The sequence below is a fragment of the Halichoerus grypus genome, chromosome 2, assembly GCF_964656455.1.
Source record: "Halichoerus grypus chromosome 2, mHalGry1.hap1.1, whole genome shotgun sequence".
In the NCBI taxonomy this organism is placed as follows: domain Eukaryota; kingdom Metazoa; phylum Chordata; class Mammalia; order Carnivora; family Phocidae; genus Halichoerus; species Halichoerus grypus.
This window is the reverse complement of record NC_135713.1, coordinates 128,345,196-128,366,501: the sequence shown is the minus strand read 5'-3', so window position 1 is coordinate 128,366,501 and position 21,306 is coordinate 128,345,196. Positions and strand designations below refer to the sequence as shown.

General features: G+C 40.9%; 1 protein-coding gene and 1 long non-coding RNA gene across 3 annotated transcripts in view; one reads left to right on the top strand and one right to left on the bottom strand.

Moving 5' to 3' along the window:
* Positions 1-16,060, bottom strand: part of LOC118530555 (uncharacterized) — a 48,045-nt gene extending 31,985 nt beyond the window's left edge. For both annotated transcript variants that reach the window (XR_013445372.1, XR_013445373.1), the window contains exons 1-3: positions 15,369-16,060; positions 11,267-11,590; positions 1,220-1,318 (exon numbers count right to left, since the gene is read on the bottom strand). This is a non-coding gene — a long non-coding RNA (uncharacterized LOC118530555). The remainder of the gene's footprint in view (positions 1-1,219; positions 1,319-11,266; positions 11,591-15,368) is intronic.
* A 111-nt stretch (positions 16,061-16,171) lies between these two features.
* Positions 16,172-21,306, top strand: part of CHSY3 (chondroitin sulfate synthase 3) — a 306,175-nt gene continuing 301,040 nt past the window's right edge. Inside the window, exons 1-2 of the mRNA XM_078067552.1 lie at positions 16,172-17,342; positions 19,693-19,976. Of these exons, the coding sequence (XP_077923678.1) occupies positions 16,535-17,342; positions 19,693-19,976 (1,092 nt within the window). The 5' untranslated portion in view covers positions 16,172-16,534. The remainder of the gene's footprint in view (positions 17,343-19,692; positions 19,977-21,306) is intronic.

Here is a 21,306-nt window from a genome sequence, read left to right as displayed (position 1 = left end):
TTCTGTGTAAAACAGAAATGTCATCAAGGAAGAGAACTTATTTTTTAATATTTGTAAAGGTCATTATTGCCTAAGGAAGGGGGAACTACGTTTGGTATGAATCTTTATATATTTCATATACATGCATATCATATTTCTTTATTTTTTTAAGTTATCGTAAGTCCATCTCCAAGCCTCCATTTGGAGTAGATATTAAAGAGGGCACATACTGAATGGAGCCCTGGGTGTTATATGCAAACAATGAATCATGGAACACTACATCAAAAACTAATGATGTAATGTATGGTGATTAACATAACATAATAAAATAAAAAAATAAATTAAAAAAAATTAAATCTAAGACATTGCTGGTTTATGCCCCCTATGCATGGTGGTCTAAAATCTAAAGCTTGTGTGCAATGTCGAGTATCTCTGACCCCCCGGAAGTAATGGGTCTGCAGCGTCTTATGCCATTTCAGACATCATACCACTAAGCACAGTCCCTTCAGTCCAGTGGCTACGGTTTCTCTTCTGTTGGGTGTCCTCTGTCCTTGTAGAGACTGAAACCACTGTGTCTAGGGTCCAGGCTCCCTAAAGGTTGCCACCTAGGGAGAGTCAAGGGACCCACAAATCTTGGTCCCCTTCACACGTTCTGGAAATGTCATCTCTTTTTATTTGGCCTCTGTGGCCTAATTCTCTTCGCCCCTCTCTCCTCATCTGCTGGGACAGCCAAAATGATCTCATCCATGAGCTAATACTTCTATAAAAGATAGGAATGGCTATTGTCCTTGAGATGATTCTACTTCCAGCTCCGTAAAAAGTCCAGGAGCAAAAAAAATACAAATGGCCTGGCTACCAACTTGAAATAGGAGGAAGAGGGAGAAATAGCCAATAAACACAAACCCTTGTCTTAAAAATACTGTTCTGTCAGGGCGCCTGGGTGGCTCAGTTGGTTGGGCGACTGCCTTCGGCTCGGGTCATGATCCTGGAGTCCCTGGATCGAGTCCCGCATCGGGCTCCCTGCTCGGCAGGGAGTCTGCTTCTCCCTCTGACCCTCCCCCCTCTCATGTGCTCGCTCGCTCTCATTCTCTCTCTCTCAAATAAATAAATAAAATCTTTAAAAAAAAAATACTGTTCTGTCATATGTATATCATCAGGATCTACAGCTTGAATTGTATTACAGGCTTATCAGGGTTTCACCTCTGAAATAATATGTCACGTGACAAGAAAGTCTCATTACCTCTAGCCATCTTGAAGTACAGCTAATCAAACACATCTCAGATACTGTGAGTTGGCGATTATGCCTGAAATGGATGCCAGCAGGATCCATAAACAGCAGCTGGATGAAGGGATGAAGAGACGCCATTAGTGGGGTAAGCAGAATAAATATTTAAAAGCTGTTGGAGAATAGTTAAAGAGGTCAGGCAAAAATACCTACAGCTAGAAAGTGAAGTCTACTGTCTTTTCTAAAACTGAGGGATATAGAGAATTTTGGTATTGGGAGTCTTTAAATTCATCTAACTCAGAAGTTTTCAACCTGTATTCTGGGGGTCCCTGGGGGGGCTTGAAGGTTTCTTGAAATATTTGATTGGTATTCCATTTAAAAATAGTGGTTTTTTGTTTTTGTTTTCATTTTTTTTTTTTTTTTTGCTATTTTTAACACTGTAATGAAAAGCAGAAAGTAAACGTAAAAGGGTTACATTGTGAAGGGACACCAAATGGGTGTGTAAATTACAACTTAATTTGAGATCCTAACTTTCACATAAGATGGGACTCCATGAGCCCCCTCCTGGAGGAATATGTTAAACTTAGGTAATACTACAGCCCTCCTCTATTCAACATCTACAATGGCTTCCCATCCCACTTGAGGTGGAAGCCTTACATTGGCCAAGAGGTGCTACAGGACGCATTCCTTACCCTGATAACCTCATCTCTAACCACATTCTCTTTGCTCACACCTCGGTCTCCTTGCTGCTCTTAGGACATATCACCCTTGCTCCTATCTGCCTTCAATCTTCTTTCCATAGTCATCACTACATTGTTCTTCCTCACCTCCTTTAAATATTTGCTCACGGGCGCCTGGGTGGCTCAGTTGGTTAAGCGACTGCCTTCGGCTCAGGTCATGATCCTGGAGTCCCCGGATCGAGTCCCGCATCGGGCTCCCTGCTCAGCAGGGAGTCTGCTTCTCCCTCTGACCCTCCCCCCTCTCATGTGCTCTCTCTCTCCTCTCATCCTCTCTCAAATAAATAAATAAAATCTTTAAAAATAAATAAATAAATATTTGCTCACATGCCATCTTCTGAATGAGACCCTTCCTGACCACTGTGTTTCAAAATTGCCTCCCTATCTCTAAGTCCCTAATCCTCTTCCCTGACTTCTGTATTCATACATTTTCTCACCATCTTACATACAGTGCAGTTTAATGTTATGTTTTATTTTATTGCCTGCCACCCCCAACTAATGTGTAAGCTCTCCAAGACAAGGGCAGGGGAATTTGGTTTGCTTTATTATACCTAGGACATCACTACATAGAAGGGGCTTTGGAAATCATTGTTGAATAAATGAATAGAAGGCTAGATGTTCAGTGGAATAAATGATCAAATGCTATCTCAGAAAGACCAGAGTAAATGATCAAATTTTCTTTATACATTTGTGTGTGCGTGTGTATGTTGTAACACTGAATGTGTTAAGAAATATATATATAGACACCTTTATCTCTTATTTCAAATTGTCATTGCAGTTTCCTTTATACACACACCCACCCATGCATTTATTGATCACTTGCTTAAATATATATGTGTGTGTGTGTGTATATATATACATAATCATATATACATATATGATTATTCATCTTGTTTAACTCACTTGATCCGCAAAACAACCAGCAAAGCTATTAAGGTATTTCAATAGAAGTTAAACCCTGGAAGCAAGGGGCATTTTAGAATTCTCTACCTACCCTCTAGTCACTGCAAGAGTTTCATAGTTTATCTTAAAGGCAGAATGTCCACATATTTGAGTAGACTCTTTTTCTTAGTCTAGTTCAACATCCTCAAACTTAAGTGGCATCAAATAACTCACACAGGGGTATATATTCAAGATCATGTATAATCTACTCTATAGGCAAATAAGGGATTATCGAGAGTAATTTTTACTCAACCAAATTTTCAGCTTATTTTCTAATCTAATCTCTCAAAAATGTAACTTCAGTTTTGTACTCTCTAACCTCACTGTGATTGCAAATTACCTGGTTTCTTTCTGCTTGAACTTCAGAATAGAGCTTCAACTGTCATATTTGTGCACATATCTCAACATTTTGTTAAGCAACCCTGGAAGAAGGTGGTTGTTCTTCTCCACTCTCCTTGAAATTCAAACTTGCTCATGTCCACTCACATAAAATTGCAGCAGCAAACTCATCTGCTCTGTCTGTTCTTCACAGCACGATTGTCAGTGGTACAAGGACAAGAAAACACTGCAGGTGTTAAAATATATAGACAGCTTTATCTCCCATTCCAAATTGTTGGTGCTTCTGTCTGATTGCTATATTTTGATTATGAGAGCTTTTTTTTTTTTTTGGATGTTGTAAGTAAGATCAAAATTTCCTACTTCTCTTTTAAAATTTGGATCAGTTTCATTTCAGAGCGTCCTGAGTTTGCAAGGTGAACTGTTAAAAAAATTGCTTCTATTAATAACCACTTATCTGCTCAAAACAGGGCTTTATTTTTGAAATCATCTAAAAAAATTTCACAGGAATAAATTGTAGGTTAAATCCTCTCTAAGACTAATTGTCATCTACAATCTCCAATGTCAAAATTCTTGTTTCTTCCTTTAGTCTATCATGTTTGTCAAAACAGCCTCATTGTTCCTGATGGAATTTTTTAGCAAGCAATTGTTATTATTTTTTTAAGATTTTATTTATTTGACATAGAGTGACACAGCGAGAGAGGGAACACAAGCAGGGGGGAGTGGGAGAGGGAGAAGCAGGCTTCCCGCGGAGCAGGGAGCCCGATGCGGGGCTCGATCCCAGGACCCTGGGATCATGACCTGAGCCGAAGGCAGACGCTTAACGACTGAGCCACCCAGGCGCCCCTTAGCAAGCAATTATTAAAAATTTAAAATTAATTTAAATAAATATACACTTGTTTGTTTTAAGTGGGGGTTTTGGAATTAGGTTTTCTCTCTCTCTCTTTTTAAAGTTCTGCGACTGAAAATAATTTGACAGTCACTGCTGTAGCCAAGGGATTGGTGAACTTTTTCTGCAAGGACCAAATACTAAATATTTATGCTTTGCAAGCCAAGAGATGAAACTGAGGATATTATGTCCTTACATAATTTAAAAAAATCAAGAATCATTCTTAATTTGGAAGCCACCAAAAAAAAGGTGGTGGGCTGGATTTGGGCCTCTGGGCTATAGTCGGCCAAGCTCTGCACTATCCCATTATAATTTATTTTCTGGTGAAGAAACACTTAGCAAAACAGAATTTCCTATGGAAGGTTCATAGATATTGTGGCAACACTAAGAGAAGAGCATGAGCTGCACTGTGGGGCCTCTCAGCATCTGATATTGCTGGGTCGTTAATGAAAACTTGAGAAGAAAAGAGGTCCAGATCAAAAGACTCCAAACCGTAGGTGAAGACAAAACCACACTGAATCTGACTACATAAACACTGGCTGTATGAAAGAACCACGTTTAGCAGGTTTTTCCCTCCCCATATTGTACCCTACTAAACTCACGTTGTACGCAAAGGAAAATTTCTTAAAATTCTTGTATAATTTCCTATATAATAAACCAGAAATTCCAGATGGCTAGGTAATATACACATACGTAAAAATTCATTTCCTACTCTTACCATCATAGCCTGTTTCCAAATTTTAAAAGATCAATAAATGAAACTTAATGACTAAAAAAGTAAAAAAAAAAATACAATATAAGGTAAAAATAGAAAAATAGAGCATCTTTTTCTTCTCATAGCCACAACTTTATGTCTTGATGTAAAGATTAGAATATTAGTGATAATTAAAGATTAAATAGCAGAAAATGAGATTGCTTCTGGGAGGAACAGCCTTCTGTGTTTGGATTATTTCAATTAGTTTTACCAAGCAAGACCTTCTAAGGAACTGAGGATAGCTATCTTTAATGTTCAACAATCTTTTGAAATCTCTGGATCATCAAAAATTGAAGATAAAAAAAGAACCATTTATGCTGTCTTTACTATGCAGATTGTACCACGAGATAAGTTTTCTCCTCATAAAAGTACTCCAGTTAACCAAGGAAGAAACAATGGTGAATTAGAATTATTACCATTTGTAACTTCTAATAAATTAACTAATCTGGGAATTCATTGTCAACAGCAGCTTATGTTAGAAACAGAGACAAATATTGGGTCTCCTCCTGAAAGAACACAATATCATCTATTGAGTAATTTTGTTAAAAAAAAATTGAACTTGTATCTGGAAATTCTCTAAGTCCTAATACCAATTTACCAATTCACAGGATGAACAGAAAACAGAGAAGCATTTAAATGACACTATAGGAATGGAATCTACAGAATCCAGATGGTAGGAAACCTCATAGGGCAAATGATCCACTTTTTTTTTTTTTTAAAGCAAATGTAATACAAGGAAAATAAGAGATAAAGGCAGCAATTATTAAAGAAGCTTGAGAGGCGCCTGGGTGGTAGAGTCAGTTCAAATGTCCAACTCTTGATTTCTGCCAGGTCAAGATCTCAGCGTCCTGAGATCAAGCTCCCAGTTGGGCTCTCTGCTGGGTATGGAGCCTGCTTAGGATTCTCTCTCCTTTTCCCTCTGCCCCTCCTGTGCTCTCTATCTAAAAAAAAAAAGAAAAAGAAGAAGCAGCAGCAGCAGCAGCAGCTTGAGAGACATATAAAACAATACTGATAATAAAAAAAAATAGAAGTGTAAAAATACAATTGGTGGGACTGTTGACAATTTGAACGATTATTTGATAGTTGATAATATTAAGGAACAATTGTTAAATTTACATAAAATGATGGCATTTTTAAAGTTTTTACTTTTTAGAGCTACATATTAAAATATTTTTGGATAAATGGTGTCAGTAGTTTGCTTTTAAAAATTCCAGCAGGAGCTAAATGGGAAAGGACACAGATAAAACAAGATTGGTTATGAGTTAAAAAGTGTTGAAGCTGGATGATGGGTTCAAGAAGCTCTAGTCCATGCACTTTGTACATGTTTGAAATTTTCCCTTGTGAAATGTTTTTAAAAGATAGCCAAAGGGAATTCTCAAAACCAAGACACAATATGGTCATAGTGGCCCTCCACCAAGAATTCTAGTAATTCACCAGGGGATAGTAACAGGAAAACATCAGCAACTCCAATAGCCCCATAAGAAGACTGTTTATATAACATACATTCCTCAATGAGAAGAAACCTAAATTTGCAAAGCACGCTTTTTGAAAATATTACTTGGTATATTGTTACTCACATGGTTTGTATCTATTGTAATATGGAAAGTCCAAAAGTCTGGCATTGGGAGTGAATATCACTTTAATTTGTGGCTTACAGCAGAGGATGCCAAAGTCCTGCCCACATCTCCTTGCCTCTACCATTTCCATCCTTGCCAAAGGTCTGTCTTCCAAATATCAACCTCTTTAACTCTTCCCTGAAGAGCTCTTTCAATCTGTCCAAGGGGCAAGCTAGAAGTGCTGGGGAATGTGTCCCCTGGGAGCAGCACTTAATCAATGACCGACAGAAGTCAGTGTATAAATACACCCAGCTTCTTGGCTTTTCCCATGGAATAAGCCTGAGACCCATGGTCTACATTGACTGCAAGAGTTTCCCAAGTGGAATTAAACTCTAGCTTTCCACAGTGGTAACTGACTTCAGAATTTACCCTTTACTGATCCCCTCCCCCTCCCTCCCCCCTCCCCTCCCCTTCTTTTCCCTTCCTGCCTTCACTTCTCCACTCTCCCACCAGTATTCCCTGGAATCACTTTCCAAATAAACTACTCGCTCTCAAATTCTTGTCTCAGAGTCTGCTTCTTGGGGAACTCAAACTAATTTACATTCAGTTTGTAAAAAAGCAAGTCAGTAAGGGTGACTGTCATTTAGGGCTGAAGAACCTAGAACTTCAGCCATGTTTTCATGTTTTTTTGAGGGTGGTAAATGTCAGTAAAAGGATATAACAATTCTGGTCTTTATGCTAATTTGTTTAATTTAATGTATGTTCTTAGGACTTTGAATTATTTCATTTATCAAGGAAGATTAGAATAGTAGGTTACAAACTTCAGTATGTTTAAGAAATGCTCAGGTGTCTTGTTATAAATGTGGATTCCTGGTCCCCTCAGCAATTCTGATTCAGAAGAACTCCAGATTTATTATTAATAGTTATGCACATTAAAACATTAGATATACTTACATAGGAGTCCTGAGGATCCTACTTTGAGAAACATTGACCTAGGTGCTAAAATTTTAAGATGTAAGATGTCATGCCCAGTTGGTTTCTATATGCCTAAAAGGTTTGATCTGACTCTGATGGCTTTATCATGTCCTGGAGTCCCAATTCTATGCTGCTAATGCTAAAGCCTAAATTTAATTTTAATCTGGTTCAGATGGTACTGTGACTATTTCTGTCCGTTTTCTGTAAAGGTAGACGTGGGAAGTGCAGTTTGGAAGAAAAAAGTGTGGTGTCGGATGAAGGGTGTGGTAAGCAGAACTGTAGTGAAGGTCTTAAAAATGCAGTGCTCCACCCCTCACTTATTTCTTTGGTGTGCCTTAGCCTGAATCTCCTTTTGAATCTTTTTTTTTTTTTTAAGATTTTATTTATTTATTTGACAGAGAGAGACACAGATAGAGAGGGAACACAAGCAGGAGGAGTGAGAGAAGGAGAAGCAGGCTTCCCACTGAGCAAAGAGCCCGATGCAGGGCTCGATCCCAGGACTCTGGGATCATGACCTGAGCCGAAGGCAGACGCTTAACGACTGAGCCACCCAGGCACCCTCCTTTTGAATCTCTTTGTGCCCAGTTGGGAGATGAAAGCAGAAAACACTGCTGGGAAATCACTTAGCTATGAGGCTAACATTTGCTCTTAATCTTCTCTTGAGATTCTTCTAGTCCTTTTTCTGCCCAATGAAGAGTCAGAGCTAAGGCCACAGGGACCCAATGAGAGAAAGTACCACCATGTCCTAGGCCTCCTCCCCCCGCACCCCCACTCTTATTTTGCATCTAGAACACTATTCTTATAGCAATTTCCAAATGATGACCTTTTATTTCATTTAGGAGAGCCAGTTTGCCTTTTTCAATTAGTTCATGCAATTGTATTTGGATTTTACATTTTGTCTATTCCCAGAGCTACAATTGGCTTCAAAGGGCAAATAATTGCACCTTCGACTTTATTGGTATGGCCATGTTATCTTCCTCTTTCCTCACTAAATTTGATGATTCTGCACCTCTAGAATTAACTTACGGAGATATTTTCTCATTGGCCTAGCAACACAAAATGGTTGGAGCCTTGGAATGATGTGTTGTCCTATAGTTGGTTTTTGTAGAAAAGAAAAGTATACTTCCAAAGTTGTGAAAGATACTAATTGTTACTTGATACAAATGAGAATTTGAAATGTCTGAATGATTTAAATTCTGTTTGTCTTAGAAGATTCATTCTTGACATTCCCTTACAATAGCAACACATGCAAAAAAAAAAAAAAAAAAAGCCGAGGTACTAGATTCCAGAATGCAGTAGATGTTAATCTGAACACATGGAGACAAAAGTATACTTAGAAGCATGTCAAAGCTTCAAAAATAGAAATTCAATGATAACCACTCTCATGTCATCCCAAACTATTAGTGTCAGTGTTCCATCAGGTGGAAGGCATTCTAACTCTTAATTATTTCTCCTAAAAAAATTGTTGTGCTATTTCCAGGAGAAGAAAAAGATAAATGAAGGTGTTTCCTTAGACCACTGTTCTCAAATGTTTTGTTCTTGGGACCTCTTTACAGTCTTAAACATCAGTGAGGATCCCAAGTGTTTATAGTATGAGAAATTAAAAAGTAGAAAAAAATTAAATATTAACTCATACAGAAATAACAAATCTATTATATATTAACAGGAAAAATACTTTATGAACATAAGTATATTTTCCAAAACAAAACAACTGTAAAGAGTGGCAGAAAATAAAAGCTCTGCTCTCGCACTGCTAATATTTTATTGAAATCCATAAAATCTGACTTTCAAGACTGTTCAATGACTTGTGTCATTATTAGCTTACTATGAATTTAAATAAAAGTCCACTCCTAGATGCAGCAGACTTAAAATGAACTAAAACTCTGCCTCACTCTCTGAAAATGCAATGACATTGGGCTGAGAGATAAAATATCCAACCTGTCTTCCCTCTTAGTAAAATATCCTGAAATTGAGGTATGATAGAAAAATCCCCTAATCTCTCCTCTTATGCTTATTCTGTAACGGTAGTGTAGCTGTAAACAAACAAACTGTATATATATGTACCTGCATGCATATGTATATATCATATTCATGTATCCATATGCAAAATATTTGTATATTGATACTTAAGAAAGCAGCACAATAAATCCTGTCAGTGTTCTGAAATCCATTTGTCTCTTTGTTAATCAAAAAAGGAGCTTTAAGACTTAATAGTCAGAACTGGATATACTGGGTAAAATAAAGTATATTATTAAGATTTATGGCACTTGTTTTTACTTTTTAGAATGTGGCTCCTAGAAAAATTTACATTACATACGTGGATCGTATTATATTTCTTTCCAACAGGAGTGATCTGTAGGAGAGGAAAAGACATCAAGTAATTTATGGGGTTTTTAAAAATTAAACAGGAAAGGGGCGCCTGGGTGGCTCAGTTGGTTAAGCGACTGCCTTCGGCTCAGGTCATAGTCTCAGGGTTCTGGGATCGAGCCCCGCATCAGGCTCCCTGCTCGGCAGGAAGCCTGCTTCTCCCTCTCCCACTCCCCCTGCTTGTGTTCCCTCTCTCGCTGTCTCTCTCTCTCTGTCAAATAAATAAATAAATAAAATATTAAAAAAAAAATTAAACAGGAAGGAAGGTGGCATGGGCATTTTAATTTTTTGATAGATCAAAAATATTGAATTGGAGCTTATTAATATTTTGGAGAACAGTGAAAGGAGGAAATTAAAATAAAAAACCATTTTAGAATAAATTCAGATTAGTGATTAGGAGCTCTCTGGAGATTTTATAGCTCATTGCCTAATCACAGATTACTACTACTTAAAAAGAAAAAGTCCTCATCATACGTAGTGCCTCTTTATTTGTTAAAACTTAATTGGGGGTTTTGCTTATGTCTAAGAGACTGTGTTGGAGCTCAGGGGCAATGGAAGAAGTAGAAGTTTTAATTCTGATATGGTCACCTCTTGAATCTTTCCTCAGTGACAGCAGGAGTCTTATTTTCTTCTCAAAATACATCGATGATTTGGACAAAGGAACTATCTTATGCTCAGATAAATCTATAGAAAATGAAAGTTGTATGTATGCTGCTCTTAAACAAAATAGTTTCTTTAAGGTTTTATTACAGAGAATTCCGAATCTACCCAAAAGTAATCACCCAGCCTGCTCATCAATACCTGGTCATTCAGGCTCCACACATCACCATCCACTTAGCACCTCCCTCAATCCTACATTATTTGAATTCCAGACATCACACCAGCTCATCTACAAAGAGTTCAGTGTGTAATTCTGAAAAACCAGGCTTTTTTGGGAAACATAGCCACAATACCATTATCCTATCTAAAAAAGGAATTAATAATTAAATTATTTATCAAGTCAGCGTTAAAAAAAAAAAACATTTTCATGTTGATTAACTAAATGTAAGTTGGAATTAGGCTGTAAAACATACATAGTTTTATAATGTGCTCTAAATAATTACCTTTTTATATTTCAGTATATGAACTTCTATCATCCCCTTGTGCTGATTTCGGAGGAAATAAACATACAGTTAAATGGTCATCTTGTTATGTGTCTATGTTTAATTCCCTATTTATCAAGATTCCTCTAGCTATTGATGGGGGATGTCAAAAATGCCATATAGCAAAATCTACCCCTTAGAAACAAGCTGAATTACATTATGATTATTAGCCACTAGATGCCACAGTTGCTTCACACAAATGAAATCAAGTGGGCCTTGCTCTGTCAAGAAAAAATGATAACATTCTAAATATTAGAGTAAAATACTAAATCAGAGTGTCAGTACCAGCCTAAATTTGCCTGCACCCTGCAGCACCAGTGCATGCTGAACCATATATTTAAATATTTACCTTTAACTTTCATACCTGAGCAAACTATGATATCCATCCTTTTAAAAGCATCTGTGTCTTTTTCTGTGATTTTGAAGTTGTTGCTAATTCTTCCCAATTAGTTCAATCACTCAGTGTGGTACCTTCATAGAAGTCTGCTGAATGGCTGTCTATAATGTGTTCAGCTTGATTTCGGGGTGGTTGAAATTATTAACAGATTGAGAGAAGACAGGGAATCAGTTTCGCACTTTGTTTTTTCTGGAAAATACCATAATCTTAAGAAGCTTTTGTTGCTATTGTTTTCCTCAAAATCTGCCGAGCTGCTTCATAGAGATTTTATCAGGCGATTCACAAGTATACCTATTGAAACATTCTTGTTTAGGTAAGAACAGCAATCCTATCAGACATACTCGGCCAGCAATATTAGAATTACCTACACTTCTGTATGCTTTGTTCCAACAATGTATTCAGATCTGGCTATGTTTTAGTTTAGTATACGTTTAGTATTTTATAATTTTATTCCATGATAAAAAGTCTCCATACAAATTTGTCACTTAACACCCCTCTTGTCCAAATACAGTTTTTTAAAACTTTGTCCTAGAATGTATTACTTTATTTTTTGTTTTAATAAAAAACTTAGTCCTTGGTGGAAATTTCCCAGAAAATTATCTACCTGAAAACTCACGTATCTTCAAAATTAAAGTGGGTATGAGAAAATTACTGCACTAACCTTGGGAAATACCAGATAAATTATATATTTAGGGGAATATAGAGGAATCTCAATAAGTATGACATTAAACTCTTAGGAAAAACTTTCTCAACACTTCTACTTAATACAAATGAGGAAGAGGTGCAGACACTGTGTGGGAATAAGTCATGGAGGTCACCTCAATAATGCTTTAAACGCTTTCCCTGATTCTACCCTTGTCTCTTGCTGGCTTTTTCTTCCTACCGGAGCTAGAATGGTCCCTGTAAAACATAAATAAATAAAAACCATACCACTGCTCTACTCTACCTTCATTGTCACTCAGAACAAAAGACCAAGCCTTCACAAATGTCTGTAAGGCTCAAAATATCCAGTGTGGTAAACACTAGTTACATGAGTCTATTGAACATTTGCAATGTAGCTAGTCTGAACTGAGATGTGCTATAATGTGTAAAATACACAATGGATTTGGAAAACTTAGTACTGATAAAAGGAATGTAAATTTTCTCAGTAATTTTATGTTATCATAAAATTATATCATTATTTATATATTATATATAGTTGCAATGATAATATTTTGGATACATTGAATTGAATAAAATGTTATTTAAATTAATTTCACCTCCTTTTTAAAAAATGTATCTACAAGAAAAAAGTCAAATTGCATGTCTTACATTTCTGGCTCACATTCTAATTCTGTTGGATAGCACTAGCCTAAATGACCAGCAAGTCACTAGCTCCTTCCAATTTCCAACCCACATTGGCCTCTTTGTTGTTCCTCAGTATAACCATGTATATCTCAAGCCTTTGGGTTGGCTATTTTCTTCTCCTAGAAAATCTTCCCTCAGATTTTTTTTAAAAATATTTTATTTATTTGAGGGGCGCCTGGGTGGCTCAGTTGGTTAAGCAACTGCCTTCGGCTCAGGTCATGATCCTAGAGTCCTGGGATCGAGTCCCACATCGGGCTCCCTCCTCAGCGGGGAGTCTGCTTCTCCCTCTGATCCTCCCCCTCTCATGCTCTCTGTCTCCCATTCTCTCTCTCAGATAAATAAATAAAATCTTAAAAAAAAAAAATTTATTTATTTGAGAGAGCGAGAGAGTGCAAGAGAGAGAGCGCGCGAGAGAGGGCGAGAGAGTGGGAGGTGGGGAGAGGGGCAAAGGGAGAGGGACAAGCAGACCTCTCCTGAGCAGGGAGCCCCACACAGGGCTTCATTCCAGGACCCCGGAATAATGACCTGAGCCTAAGGCAGATGCTTACCTGACTGAGCCACCTAGGCGCCCTTCCCTCAGATATCTTTATTGTTAGTTTCCTCACTTTTTTCTGTTCTGTGCTAAAATTATCAGAAAGAACTTCTCTTACTAATCAATCTAAGATGGCCTTACCCAACACTTGTATATACCCTCTATCTCTATTTTTTCAAAACCTGTATCACCTAGCATATTATATGTATTTGTTTGTGTGTGTATGTGTAATCTCTCCTTAGTAGAATAACCCCCATGATGTCAAGGACTGTGTTTTGTTTATTGCTGTTTCTCTAGAATAGTGCTTGGCTTTTGGTAGATACTAAGTAAGTGTTAAATAAATCAGAGGATAAATATCATTAAAAATAAAGTGTTATCTAAGGGATTTTATCATGAAGGTTTGGAAAATGAGAAGAATTAACATTTCCTGATGGCCTACAATGAACCAGACACTGTGCTAAGCACTTATATATAATATCTTACTAAATCCTCACAGAAATGTATTTGCAGATTAGAAATCTAAAGCTCAATTTAAATAATTTTCCCAAGGCCACTTAGCCAGTGTGGAACATCATTTCAATACTTTTCATTTTATTTCAATGTCTCCAAGTACCTTCCCTGAATCCCAGAATAAATTAGATGCTCTTGTAAATACTAAGTATTTTCCCTTCATATCATATGTCACCACTGTAATTCATTGTGTGATGTGGTGCTTATTGTCTTTCTTCCCCACTGCACTATAAACTTCATGATAGGTGGCAGTGAATATCTTGTTGATATTTCCATGTCCAGAGACTTCCACCCTCATGCTTAATCTCTAGTACATGTTTATTGAATAAATGAATAAAGTTAACTTTATCTCAAAATATTGTAACAGTTGATGAGTGGGTTATTTGTGGCCAATGAGAATTAATGATTTTGTAGATCTACTAAAAGAATGGCACCCATTAGAATGAAGCCCTGTTGGATATTTCAGGGGAGGGTATGCTAATGTGTAGGTGTTCTTTACACTTGACCATAGGTAATAGTGCTCCATGTTGTGAATTTCCTCTGGAAGTGTGTTGTCCAACATGGCAGACACATGGGGCTACTTAAATAAAAATTAATTAAAATGGAATAAAATTGAAAATTCATTCCCTTAATTATATTAGCCACATTTCAAGCACCAACAGTCATACGTGGCTAGTGGCTGCCTTAAAGAAGAGACAGATAAATAAAATTTCCATTATAGGGAGAGTTCTATTGAGTGGCACTATTCTAGAAAGTTAAAAAAAATTCCTAGGAGGATATGTTTTCAAATCAGAAGGAGATTGTCCAATTAGTTTTGTATTCTAACTAAAATTAAACTTTGAGAAAGAGCCCAATAATCTGTATTCCCAAGTGTTTCTGGGCAAGACGGAGACATGGAAAAGCAGCTTCATTGTCTACTGGATGAAACATTTAGTCAGACGTGCTCATGCACAGCCAGTGGCTGGTGTGGAAAGAACCACTCCTCCAAGGGCCCTGGGCAGGCCTACTGTTCCAGGGATGCTGCCAGCACCTGGCTGGATTGAGCCCTCTGCCTAATGCTACTCAGTACCATCCCTTTGCATTTGATGCACAAAACAGAAGACTGAAATTTGAAGAGGAAAGGGTTTGGAAGGCCAAATGCACCTCAAAGTATTAGTTAGATTCACAACTTCTAGAGAGAAAGTTTTTTAAATGTCCCCTTCCTCAAAATGTTACACATTTTCAGGTAATTTCTTCCTAATGTAACTTTCTGTAATTTTGGCCAATACAATTTAACTTTCTTTGAGATTCTGTCGCTGCAGGTATTTTCCCCTAATTGGACACGTAAAACATTTCCTGTCATTGCCTTAGAAAATAAAACTGTTTATAGGCAAGAATAAATATTATATTTTCTATTTTATTTTCTGATTAAGGTCACTTATGGGGGGGTAAGAATTTTCTTAAATTGAATCTTCAGGGTATTGGCTCTATAATTTGTTCACATTTCTCCATCATCTGCCAGTCCTACTGATTCAGTCTTGACCAAGACTGAAAATAGTTCAAGATTCTCACTTTTAGACAACAGACCAGTAGGAGAGCTGAGGCGGGGACCAGTAGGCAGCCCCACACTTCCCAGCTCAACAGGTGGAGAACATGGGATTTTTTGTTGTTGTTGTTCTTTGGGATTGAGCCCCCACTCACCGTGTTCTGTCAGAGGAAGTATTTCCAGTGCCTCTGAGATTTTCTTAGCAGAAGACACCGAGTGAAAGGGGTGCTTCTGCGTACGCCTGGAGAGGGGTGGTGAAGGATGCAGGTGGGACCGGGAAGTTAGAAAGGTTGGGAGGTGGGGCGCTGGGATGGGACAAATGGTTTCCCGAGCCGTGAGCGGGACACGGAGCAGAGAGCGGAGACTCAGAGTAGCAGCGGTGGGAGCAACGCGGAAAAGACCGCAAATGCGAAAAGCACCGCAAACGAGAAGAGCGGAGCGCGCCCGGACCTGGGCGGGGCAGAGTGGGGAAGGGTCACGCCGGGACGTAACCGGCTGTGGGCCGGGGGAGGCGAGTGGGGCGGGAGTTGCGGGCGCCTGCCGGGGGCTCGGGGACCCGAGCTCCGCCGATGAGGTCAGTGGAGCCGACGCGCCGGGAGGAGGGCAGTGGAGCCCGCGGACGCGGGGGTTGCGAGGCCGGCAGTGGGGCGGGACGGGACGGGAAATGGGACGGAGAGCTAGGGCCGTGGGAGGAGGGACGAGGGGGCGTCGGCGCTGGAAGCCGGAGGCGGCCCGACCGGGATCGTTTCCTTCCGGAGAGGAGGCCGGCTCTGGACCGAGGCGCGGACGGGGGGCGTCCAAGGGCGGGTGACGGGGAAATAGCGCGGCTCGCGCTTCTCCCGGGCTGGCAGCGGGGCTGCTTGTGGCTCCTCCTCGGGGCCAGTCCCGAGCCGGGCGGCGGGGGGAGCGGGAGGCGGAGAGCGAGGGCGGGGGCTCGGGAAGGAGGGAGGAGGGAGGGACCAGGCGCGCCAGTGACAGGGTGGCAGCCTAGGAGCGGACGCGTTGCCGCCGCTGCCGCTCCACCTCCTCCTCCTCCTGCAGCTCCTCTCGCTGCTGCCGCCGCCACCGCCGGGAGAAGTTTCACTCCCGACCCTCGCTCGGAGCGAGGACCCAGAGCGGAGCGGGGAGCGCGGCCGGCAGCTGCAACCCGCAGTGGGCCAGGCGCCCGGAGCGCTCCGACCCTGAGCCGGCGTCGGCGCCTCGGCGGCGGGCAGCGGCCCGGGCTGGGGGCGCTGAGGCGGAGGAGGGGCGGGTGTGAGCCGGGGGACCCGCGCGCAGCGCCACAGCCGCTCAGCTAGCGTCCGCGCCGGGGGCAGTCGCGATGGCCGTGCGCTCCCGCCGCCCATGGATGAGCGTGGCACTGGGGCTGGTGCTGGGCTTCACCGCCGCGTCCTGGCTCATCGCCCCTAGAGTGGCCGAGCTGAGCGAGAGGAAGAGACGCGGCTCCAGCCTCTGCTCCTACTACGGCCGCTCGGCCGCTGGCCCCGGCGCTGGCGCGCAGCAGCCGCTCCCCGAACCTCAGCCCCGGCCGCGGCTGGAGCAGTCGCCGCCCCCCGCGCGCCAGGAGCTCCAGGGGCCGCCGCTGGCAGAGGCAGCGCCCGGGGTAACCAGTTTTCGGAGCAGCCTCTGGCAACAGCCACCCCGGCTGCAGCAGCGGCGACGAGGACGCGAGCCCGAAGGCGCAACGGGGCTGCCAGGCGCCCCCGTGGCAGAAGGGGAGCCCGAGGAGGAGGACGGGGGCGCGGCTGGGGAGCGCAGAAGCGGCCGGCCGGGGAGCAGCCACAACGGCAGCGGGGACGGGGGCGCCGCCGCCCCGAGCTCCCGACCCCGGGATTTCCTGTACGTGGGAGTGATGACCGCGCAGAAGTACCTGGGCAGCCGCGCGCTAGCGGCGCAGCGGACCTGGGCGCGCTTCATCCCCGGCCGCGTGGAGTTTTTTTCCAGTCAGCAGTCCCCCAACGCCGGGATAAGCCAGCCCCCGCCACCCCTGCCTGTCATCGCGCTACCGGGGGTGGACGACTCCTACCCTCCCCAGAAAAAGTCCTTCATGATGATCAAGTACATGCACGACCACTACCTGGACAAGTATGAGTGGTTTATGCGCGCCGACGACGACGTCTACATCAAAGGTGACCTCCCAGCGCCGGCTGTCCTGCCTGCCCACCCCTCCTCCTGCCCCCCCCCCCCCCCTGCAACCAGCCCTAATCCCTGCCCAGCCCCTCTCTGCTTCTCTGCCAGCACTTGCTCAGGGCTCCTGCAGCCCCCACCCCGCCGTCCCCACCCTTAGCATCCGCCCACCATTCCTAGTCCGCTCCTCCTCTTCTCCTGCGGTCTGGACCCTCCTCACACCTGACCGGCTTTATTCTCCTTCCTCACTCTTGCTGTTCTCGTTTCCGCCCAGAGCTTGCCCCAACTCTTTACTGTGTGGGAACGGCGAGGAAAGGGGCTTGAGGCTTAACTGAAGGCTATTCCTACTCTGCCCTGTTCTGAAAGCCCCGGGTGGTAGTAGTTTCCCACATCTATCCAGAGGGGCGTGTCCTCAGGGAAGGAAGGGAAGACCGAGGAAGCGGGCGAGAGCCGGTCTGGAGATGGGTGTTCTAGCTTTCTTCCACAATCCTTTCGTTGTAATTGGATCTAACGCAGTTTCGGAACTGGTGAGATTGAGGAAACATTTTCGCTGTTCCGTACAGTTCCCTGTGCGTTTCCTTCCCTCTCTCACGACCCACCACGCACTGGAAGTCCTTGAGCACCCCCACACCGCTCCAGCGCTCACCTCCTTCCAGCCACTACTGTTGCAGCACCAGGTCCGCCCTTAACGCCCGCCCGTCACACCTCTGTAAAACCCGGAGCGGATGAGTGTATTTTTAGGAATTGGTGGTGGAGAAGAAGGGGACAGCGCCCTGAATTATCCAGACCCCAGGAGCTCCAAGCTGTAGACACTAGTGTGGATCCTTTCCAATCTATTTTGGTGGCTGCGGCGATAAGCAGAGCCTGGAAGTCCTTCCCAAAACCACGCGCAGCCACAGCAGGAGAAAACTTTGTCAGTTTTAAAAGAGGCGCGGTCCTTCACCCTGAGTGTGGGTGGCTCTGGCCAGAGATTTCTAAACTCAGCAGAGAAAAGTTCCTAAGAGCGGGAGTAAATCTTTCCAGTCCTGCCCGTCGCGGATATGGAGACGGATTGGTCAAAGGGGGGCAGCTCTTCCTAGTGTATACCTCTCTAGCCTCGTTGCTTTCTCCTGATCCAGGTAGTCTTTCACCTGATTCAAGGAGAAACAAACAAGATCTGTCCCATTTTGGCTCAGGGAGTGAGTGTAGAGTAATAACTAGAGATTTCTTGGGGTTAGGTTAGGTAGAGTGAAATCATTCCATTGATAATTCGATACAAAAATAGATGATTGCATATCTGATGAATACACTATCTTTAGATTGAAGATGTATAGATATCTATACCTGTAAGTGATCGCTTATCTTATAGTCCCCTTGTCTTCTGTGTCTCACTAAAATCACAAAGGTTTCCTCGCAGAAGTTTGCCACACTTTGCAGAGAATTTCTAAAATGCATTAATAGCATCTATTTCTGTCATTTCTCTTAATGCATTGAAAGACTGTCCTTCAGAACATTGAAGTGCTATAGTCTTTCCATTTCTATTAAGAATGAATACGCATTTTGTATTAAGAACCCAATAATAGCCAAAATTCATTGAGATCCAAGGGGCAAGGCATGGGATCAAGATAAATGACTGCAGCTGCCCAGCTCATCAAAACAATGATAGTAAAGATTCTGACTGGGAATATAAAGAAGGTGACTACCTCACTGTATCACTTTGTAGAATATCTAATGTGTTCATACTCTTTTAGCTACAGAATTTTACCTTTAAATCGTTTTTCTTGATGAACTCACGTACTATCAGGAAACCAGTTACTTAATTTTTTAAGAAATATTTATTTTTTCTGAAAAGGTGCTTTTTAAAGTTAAATTCCAAGACGACTTTAATACCCTCTCTTTCTCAACTTTTGGGTTGTATGTGACTGTTTAGTAATGTGAAGTTTAGTTAAGGACAAAACACAACTAAATTATCAGGAAAAATATTTATTGAGTATCAACAGTCTGCCAATCAATGCTAAATATAACTTATTTTCTGGAAATGTTATCATTACTTCAAACATGCTAATAAATTTGTCATTATTCTCCTTATTATCTCACCTTTTACAAAAAAAAAGTCTAATGATTGTTAGACTTCTTAAGGCTTTTCAGTGATCTTGACTAGAAGGTTGATAACATTTTATTATGATTTAATTAGTAACTGAAAATTAGTAGTTTTAAAATAATAGAATATTCAGAGAGGTTTTTCTTCCTTTCAATTGTATTATGACTTTGGGGGAGTTTGCACCCAATGTTGGAAGGTCTTTCCCTTACTTTGTATGTTCTAAATAATTATGAAATTAGCAAGAGGAGTGATTGTTGCCTTTCTCTTTGTAGGTGATAAGTTAGAAGAGTTTCTTCGATCACTGAATAGCAGTAAACCTCTCTACCTGGGTCAGACTGGCCTGGGGAATATTGAAGAACTTGGAAAATTGGGGCTGGAGCCTGGAGAGAACTTCTGTATGGGAGGACCTGGCATGATCTTCAGTCGAGAGGTTCTCAGGAGAATGGTGCCACATATTGGTGAATGCCTCAGAGAAATGTACACAACTCATGAGGACGTTGAAGTAGGAAGATGTGTTCGACGCTTTGGTGGGACTCAGTGCGTCTGGTCTTACGAGGTAAGATAGTCTGTGATGAAAATGTTCACATATTACAGGTGCGTGCGAATTTATAGCCTGGGGCAGTGATTTTGTTTATTCTCTCAACATCTTTTTATTTGCTTGAAAATGATAGAAGCAACCAGGTATGGACACAAGGGTGATTGTGGGAGGTAACTTTCTTCACAAAACTGAGGCCTGTTGGAGGTTTTTTTTTATTAGCATGACCCTTAGCTTTAAGCAGCAGCCCGTTTATCCAGTCACGTCTCTGGAAGATGCTATTTCCCCTCTATTTGCTTTATTGGTGTTTGTATACATGCTTATCCATTTCCTGTCTCTAACAAGAGGACTAATTGTATTCTCTTGGGTTGTTGCTTTTAACATTTGGTACTTGGTTGGTTGTTGCTGTTGTTGTTTTGGTTAGGTATATAAGTGCATCTCTTTGTTTCCAAATAGTTAAAACTAAAGTTTCTTGGAAGATTTTCATTTGGAAATTTAGCATGTTATTTTTTTAAAGCATAGGAAGAATTAACTCATAATGTATCATTTATGATAGATTTATTTACAAAATAAAGGGAATTAGTTACCTGGGAAAACAGAAGTAGTTATGAAGATGTTAAGTAACTATTTAAATTATGATTGATTGCTTAAAATTGGTCTCTGTCTTCTCTTATTCCATTTCCTGAAAAGCAGCCATTACTTACATAATCTGAGTTACGAACTGTTCTTTTATTGTGATAGCTTTATGAAACACTCTGGGATTTTTTTTTTCCTTCAGAAATTTGTTTTGAAATGAAATACAATTTTATTTAAAATAGTTTTCCTAAAAGATAATCTTAGTAAAAATTGGATTTAACATTTAAATAGTGTATTGCACTTTTCAGAGGTTTGGTTTTCAAGTGTTTGGGGTTTGATACACTTCAGCTATCTAATGCACACATTTGTAAATTATAACGTAACTCATTTATTTATCTTTTCAAATTTTTCATGTCTCCTGGTACAGAAGAAAAATGAAAATATGTCCCTTGTAAAGTCATGATACCTCAAGATTACACAGTCCTAATCATTCTTCTTTTGGAAGTGTAATCCCACTTTAGTTAATTTTGTTTTATTTTTTATACTTTGTAGTATTTACACTTTGGGGGAATATTTCTTCTATCTATTACAGAAAGTAAAAATTATCAGTAACCATTTATTTGGAGTATGTACTATGCAGATTTAAAATTATTATATACCTCATTCCTTTTGATAATAAAATAGTAATTTGTCTTTTGTTACTATGACTACCCTATAGAGTAAAAATTTATGCAAGAACATTATAGTTAAAAATAGGTATTTTAGAATAACAAAC